The 7,272-nt window shown below is 40.2% G+C and overlaps 2 protein-coding genes across 2 annotated transcripts in view; both read right to left on the bottom strand.

The window, feature by feature from the left end:
* Nucleotides 1-785: 785 nt before the first annotated feature.
* On the bottom strand, nt 786-1,632 carry LOC131887428 (ovoinhibitor-like). Its single transcript, XM_059236034.1, has 3 exons — nt 1,344-1,632; nt 1,044-1,196; nt 786-971 (listed from the first exon to the last, which is right to left on the bottom strand). The coding sequence occupies exons 1-3, from the start codon at nt 1,533-1,535 to the stop codon at nt 828-830; spliced, it is 489 nt and encodes a 162-aa protein (XP_059092017.1). The 5' UTR covers nt 1,536-1,632; the 3' UTR covers nt 786-827.
* Nucleotides 1,633-3,811: 2,179 nt separating this feature from the next.
* Nucleotides 3,812-7,272, bottom strand: part of LOC131886608 (serine protease inhibitor dipetalogastin-like) — a 4,135-nt gene continuing 674 nt past the window's right edge. The window contains exons 1-6 of the mRNA XM_059234997.1: nt 7,218-7,272; nt 6,809-6,961; nt 6,588-6,722; nt 4,371-4,724; nt 4,092-4,244; nt 3,812-4,015 (exon numbers count right to left, since the gene is read on the bottom strand). The exon at nt 7,218-7,272 is cut by the window's right edge and continues 674 nt beyond it. Coding sequence (XP_059090980.1) covers nt 3,887-4,015; nt 4,092-4,244; nt 4,371-4,724; nt 6,588-6,722; nt 6,809-6,961; nt 7,218-7,272 — 979 coding nt within the window. The 3' untranslated portion in view covers nt 3,812-3,886. The remainder of the gene's footprint in view (nt 4,016-4,091; nt 4,245-4,370; nt 4,725-6,587; nt 6,723-6,808; nt 6,962-7,217) is intronic.

Consider the following 7,272-nt stretch of genomic DNA (forward strand, 5'->3'; position numbering starts at 1 on the left):
TTAACTCACTTATCTGAGCTACTTTTAAACATGTGTATTTCACAAAAGTTGTTACTTTTGCTTCTTTGACAAAGATAATCATTTCTTGATTTCTTGGCATTTGAGCAAACACTTAACCAGAAAATATAACCACCGTGACCTGAATATGAAGGGATTCCAGCTAAGGAATGTCATGGTCGCCATGTATTGGTCAATTAGATCATCGTTGCCATGTATTGTGGCAACTTAGATCGTGGTTTCCAAGTGGTGCTCGAATCAAGTTCAATTGAAACAAGGCACGAGACTTCTGATACTTAAAGACAACTAAGAAATATAGAGGCTTTCGATGTTAGGAGTAAGTCGTTCACTGTTGTATATTTTCTAGAAGCATAGGATTACACTTCACTACACTTAGGAACCCTTTCTATCCCTCTGGGATATAGACTTCCATGAAAACAAGCCTTATGGCTTATGAAAGTCTTGGGGAGCTGCTGCTTCTGAACATCGTGAACAATTAGCATTTAAACCCCATGAAATACATACATACACACATTATGTTTAGAGAATTGGGTGCGCTTGCTGCGCCTGTTCCAAGTCTGTCATAACTTATCGAGACTTATAAGTCCCTCTCGTAACATCATGTCTTTAGCTTGCCTTTCTCAGGACGATGCTTTAGTTTGTATACAGATCCATTCACTCTTGAACCGTCTGGCTTTTAAAAATTGTACTGACACCTAGTCATTACCAGTCGCAACCACCTGCTCAACCTGCATGCACCAATCGGTTTGTTTAAAAGATGATAGTAATAATGTCTTTATTCATCATTTCCAAATATATGGATAAATAATCTACTTTCGGCTACATTGAGAGCAATCGACTCGTTGCCTTCGGCACTCAGGGGATCGGGTACTGCAACATGAAGGGCAGCCCTCGTCATCGGAGCCTACTGCGGCGTTCTCTGCGCAAGGACAATCGCCTTCGCATTGGATTTTCTGACGGTTGAAACAAACGAAACTCACTTAGTTCAAATTTCAATTGAGAGCACCGAGATTTTTTTCTCTTACCACGTCGTCGTTATCAGCTTTGCAGGCGTTGTCGTAGGTCTTGCCATTGTCGCCGCAAACCTTTTTGATCACAAACGGACACAGTCTTTGGTTTTTGGTGGCAAAGTTAGATGGAAATCCTTGGCAAGGGCACTCTCCTTCACATTGAAGACCCTGCAAATGACAATAACGTAGAGTGAAAAATGCTCAGGCTACATAATGAAATTAAGTGGTACCAATATTTAAAAAGGCATTTTCGCACTACTTGTAGGATTGGATAGGTTCAAATTTCTTTTCCATAAAGATGGTTATCTAACTCACGGTTTGATTGCATTCAGCATCACATGCGTTGGAGTAGGTTTGACCGTTTTGGCCGCAGACGGGTTGATAGAGTTCGCCGCATTCGCAAGCAGCTCCACCGTCAGAGTATTCGTCGGTTTCCTCTTGGAAGTCGTCTTGGCCCTCAACAAAGATGGCTCCCAAAACAATGGTAAAGATAATCAAATTCTTCATATCTAGTAATTGATAAGTGGAGGTTGACAGGGTGAGCCAAAGAGATGTTCCTTCGATGATCTTTTCGAATGTTGTGTGTCAAAAGCAGTGTCACAATCCCTTTTTATGGGACGATCTTTCCGGCTGAGTCTTTCTTCACTCACCAAGATGGACTTCTTAACTCCAGACGTTTATCTGAAAGATACAATTCTCTAATCGCGCGTGTTATTGGTTGAAACGATTAAGTTCGTTCGCATATGAAGTAAATGAATCCATTTGTTAATCTTATCGCTGCTTGTGAGAATTAAATGATTTCGAAAATCCGAGCCAGAAGTCGATACCAATGCACTCAAGACACGTAGGGAGTTTTTGTCCTCTACCCGGGAGTAGTGAGTACATACATGTGTGTTTAACCTGTCTGCTATCCCAAAGTAGATATCTGTGCTATGTAATACCAGCACCAGATCAAACTGGATGTGACGGAAGCTCTAGCAAAAAGTACTGGTGCTTTTAAAATGGTTAATTGGTATTTTGCTACGAAAACCGAATTTGAACGAATCATAAACGGGAAAAGTAGATGCATGCTCGCAATATGATGAGGCTCGGAAGAGGTTTACCCAAGTCCACGATGAAGTTTCTAACGAGGAATTAATTCAGCCCATTGCATCCTGTGTTATCCTACAGCGGATGTTGTGGAAGCAACGTTCGGAACAGACTCTCTCCCTTGGGGGTCTTGCCCATGAGGAACAAGCTGCTGAGGCTCAATCGAGGCCAATGACTCGTCATCTGTGGCTGAACCACTCAATTCTGATGCCACCAGGCTTGTTTTTTTTCACCTGCCGTGTCCGCTGATGTTAGTGTCGTCCTTCCTTGTCAACAGCAAAAAATGAGGCTTCTGGCACCAAAGGAAAATCAATTAGCCAAACCCGATACCATTGGAAAAAAATTCGTAATGACCATGCCTCGGAAATGCTTCTTCTGGGTTTGAAAGGCTTTGGATGTTTTTGTCGCCCAACACTCAAACTGAAAGAGGAAACGCATCCCAGAGCCTCCCCAGGATGTGAACGATGCAATTTAGCACATATTGGAGAGATTTTGAAATACTGAGTTAGGTCTCTCTGTCTCTTGTTCTCTATGTTTAATTGTAATGTCAATTAACATATTTGGAGAGGAATATCTCGTCTCCTATATGCCCCACTCTGAAAGCCTCTGAAAGGGGACCTTTTGGCGCTAGAAATAGCCAGAGTGCAAAAAGAAATTCTCGAGACGAATGTTATAACATTCTATTAGCTAAGTGCTAACAAATTTTGTTATGATCTCCATTTTTATGGCAATGTATTGATGGTTGACAGAAACTTTTGGCATGGCGCATGACCAACCTCAAAATCACTGGCAGTAAAAAGGTAATCCACAAAACAAAACAATTTTTTGTCACCCAAATCTTCCTGTAATTTCTCTCGTTTTGTGACATTTGGGTTGTTTCCAGGAACCTCAGTTTTGAGACCTTATTTTTGCGTGAAAGCATCAGAAATTTAGGGTTTTAAAATGCAAAATTCCGTCTTACAACTTTTTTGACCTAAAGTGGAAAAAGCAATTCAGTCTTGAAACTGGAATCCTGGTCCCCTCCCGGCTCAAAAGCGTAAAACGGGATTCAATGCTCAGCACAAAAGCGCTGTACTTTAGTACCAATTGTGGTATATTTTCTTCGACTTTCCCCAATCTTTTTAAGTCATCCCTCGTTGAATGACATGGTTTTCACAGATCATTTATTGGTTAATGCTTTATGATTTTTTGCTTCCCTTTCGGGAAACACAATTTACAACGTCCCTAATTTGAGTTCAAAGTTCTTGCTTCGCTCAGATATCCAATCTTGTAATCCCTGACAAACCCCTGTGGATTAATTTTTCTTGCTTTATTTATTGTTTATTATTTAAAGCTATTCAAAAACACAATGTGTACGATAGAGTATTGACACAAAAGAGGAGATAGAAAAAAAGAAACAAAGGTTAGGGTCAATCCTAATATCAACGACAAATAACCAAGAAACGTAGCGTAGCGGTTAGGGCAGTCCATAGCATAAGAAAGTTTTCCAGTCCGATCCTCCAGCCAGACCTTTTACTGGAAACGTTTAGACGTTGTCCTTCATGTTTACGATGTTCCCCATCTCGCAGAAGAAAGAACCAACTGAGACGGACAATGTAATTGCCATCATGAATGTAGGCATACGGTTGAACTGTTGTTTTGTCCTATGATCCACTGAATCGTGCGCACAAGTAGATTTCATGGAATACGAGATCTTTACTTTTGAGCAAAATAGTGTTTTATTTGCCATCATCAATGTAATAGATATCGTAATTAGCCAGAAAAGAGGTCTACTTTCGGCTGCATTGAGAGCAATCAACACGTTGTCCTTGACATTCGGGAGTTCGGCTTGTGCAACACAACGGGCAATTTTCTTCGGCGTTTCCGGGGCAAGGGCACTCTCCTTCACATTGGACACCCTGTGAGATTAATTAACGATCGTAATTAGAATAGCTATTCTGTTCCTAAAGCATAGCTTTCTTTTTCTAATCTCACCAGGTCTTGATTCTCTGCTTCACAAGCGTTGTCGTAAGTTTTTCCGTTCTCGGCACAAACTTTTTGGATCGCAACGGGGCACACTGTTTGGCTTTGGGTGGGAGAGTCAGAGGGAGATCGTGGGCAAGGGCAAGTGCCTTCACATTGGAGGCTCTGAAAGAGAATAAAGTCATTTTAAGACACCAAAAGTTATTGCCAAAAGGCCCCCAATGATTAGCTTTCATTGGTTGGCCCGGCATTTTTTTAAAACCAAGAATTTGTCTTTTCATTGGTACTCACCTCCTTATTGCACTCCGCCTCACAAGCGTTGGGATAAGTCTGTTCGTTTTGCCCGCAGACGGGTTGATAGAGTTGGCCGCAATCGCAATCTGCTCCACTGTCGGAGTATTCGTCGGTTTCCTCTTGGTTTTGATCTTGCTCATCCACAAATTGGCCTTCAACGAAGATGGCTCCCAAAACACAGGCAAAGATAATCAGATACTTCATTTCTATTAGTTGTGGATGGAAGTAGACGGAGCTAATCAATAAGTGGAGGAGATGTTCATTCGATGATCTTTTAGAATGTTGTGTGTCGAAAAACAAATCGAAAGTTCTTTTTATGGGTAGAATCTTTTCTTGAGTTCCCTTTTCCCTCTAATGTGGACTTCTTAACCACAGACAACTTTGAAGAGAAAGGTGTACTAGTCATTTTGAACTTCTCCTAGAATACTTTTACTATTCAGCGAGTTTCCTAACCGTATAACTACCTCTAGAGGTGAACTTTGTGGTTAGCAAGCTTTTCAAGAGGTCGCAAAACAACCATTGAAACGTTGGCTTTCTTTGTTGCTGGCTCAAAGAGACGCCGGATCTGGAGGATTGAGTGAGTGAGTGCATGGTCCATCTAGTAAAATGTGTTCGTACTGTAAGATACAAGTCTCCAGATCAAACTGGAATCAATTGAACACGTACTACTAGCCAAAAATAGTACGTCAGTGAGCAATCTGGACTTTGAATGTGTTGTTTGCTGGCATCAATTCCATTCCAAAGAGGGTTTTTTTTTTCAGTCCACGATTGGCTGAATAACTATGCCTGGACACTGAAGGCACGATATTGTTTTAGGATCAGACCTCACAACCCCGATTGATGAACAACCTTCGAGCCGAGATTTATGTAAACCGTTGATGTAAAACCATCCTCGTGTTTCGGTGTTCAAAAGTACTGATGGGTGGTGCTTTTTTTATAGATTTTCCAAAGAGATCTAGCATGATTATCCTAAAAATTGGTTGATTCGTGAAAAGAAACCAAGACAATACATAAAATACATTTTACATCGCTTGAAATTAGCATTTTCACTGCAGAAGTGAAACCATTATGTGAAGAGGTAACATTGTCACAAGAATGGTTGCCTGGAATGTTTTTTTTTATTCAAGATATATTATTGATATTACATCAATACTTAGTCTTTAAACAGGAAGTGTTTGAAAATTAAATGTCCTAATCTAAGATTTCCCTGTTTAATTCGAGAATAAACCAATTTGAGACGGCCACACAAGCTCTTGCAAACCAGTCTGTACCTTTGAATCAGGAATTTTTTAGTTTCATGTTTGATGGGCAGATAACAAATCAAATATCAGGATAAAATAAAGCGTCCTCCCATATATTCTTTCTTATTAAGTTACAAAATCGAATGCTGTCGTGCAAGGAAAAGAGATTACGTTTCAAACACCCTGGCTTAATTAGACTAATGCAATGGTTCGTACAACAACCAAATCAGCTTCATTACTGATGCATTATTATGTCAATTCAAGTGGCAGATTTCGACATTCAATTGATTTTGTTTCTTCTAAAAGCCTCAGAATGTTTTCAGCGTCAACATTGAGTTTATTTGCGACAAGGGTCAATTCTCCAAGAATGTGAATATTTTTGTGTACTGCATCTATGTTATCTTGTCAGCGACGTAAGATGTGCAGCAATTAAGAGACATGCCCGTTGCCCAATGACAGATCCTAGGTAAAACAAAATATAATGAAATAAATGTAAACTCGATATATGATTGATCTATGTTGACTTTGTGTACGACATGCCGAAACAGAAAAGCTCTAGATAGAGAAAAGTACACAAAGGAAAAGTTAGCAGGAGGAAGAAAAACGTGTTAAAGCAGAGGAAGGTTCAGATAATAAAATACGGTTTGGAACCACTATTTTCCTCCTACTTAACAAAAGAATTGGGCTTCATGCCAGCTTCACAAAGGATTTCAAATTTTCAAAACCTGAGACTACTGAACAAAAATAATCTTTATTACTTCAATTCGACCCAGCGGTAAATCCTTTACTGGACCATTCGCATCAGTAAAACTTTGCATGACAGAACAAAGTTTGTTTGAAATTTGGCCACTTCATGTGAAACAAGCCTGAGGCCCCGCCTTCCACTCCCAAAAGAAGGTTTCTATGAGCAAGGGGTTTCTTTGAAAAAGTGAGGTCTTTATTCAACATTTTCAATAGGTCCAATATTTATCTATGTCCGGTCACAACGAGAGCAATCGACACGTTTTCCTTGGCATTCAACAGAGCTACTAGTGCAACAAAATGGACAGTCTTCTTGTTCTTCTTCCGCATTTTCACCGCAAGGGCATTCACCTTCACATTGGACGCTCTGAAAGGGACATAAAAACCAAACAAATGTCATGAATGCGAATTTCCATGTTACTTTCGAATTGTATTTGAGAAAGCAAGTCTTACCACGCCGTTATTTTCAGCTTGACACTCGTTATCAAAGGTATTTCCGTTATCTCCGCAGACTTTTCGGATGTAGAAGGGACACACCTTTTGGATGCGAGTGGGCAAATCAGAGGGAGATTCTGGGCAAGGGCACTCACCTTCACATTGTGGCTCCTAAAATTGCGATCGTAACACCGTTGATTATTTTGAGCAGAATATCATTAGGCTATAAATCAATCACTCCATCAGGGTTTAAGCTCATGTCAAATTCCTCAAAGGCAACAAAAGGCCTGGGTTTGAATTAAATTAATAAATGAAAAATGAGACATAAGCTGACAATCAGTGAAAAGCCCTACCACAATCCAAGTTAACACCATATGGCTTGTAAACATTTAGATTAAAGTGAAAAGGAGGATTTCATTTTATTCACCTGCTCGGAGCATTTGGCTTCACAGACACTGGAATAAGTTTGACCGTCGTCACCA

The sequence above is a fragment of the Tigriopus californicus genome, chromosome 9 (genome assembly GCF_007210705.1).
Source record: "Tigriopus californicus strain San Diego chromosome 9, Tcal_SD_v2.1, whole genome shotgun sequence".
Classification (NCBI taxonomy): domain Eukaryota; kingdom Metazoa; phylum Arthropoda; class Copepoda; order Harpacticoida; family Harpacticidae; genus Tigriopus; species Tigriopus californicus.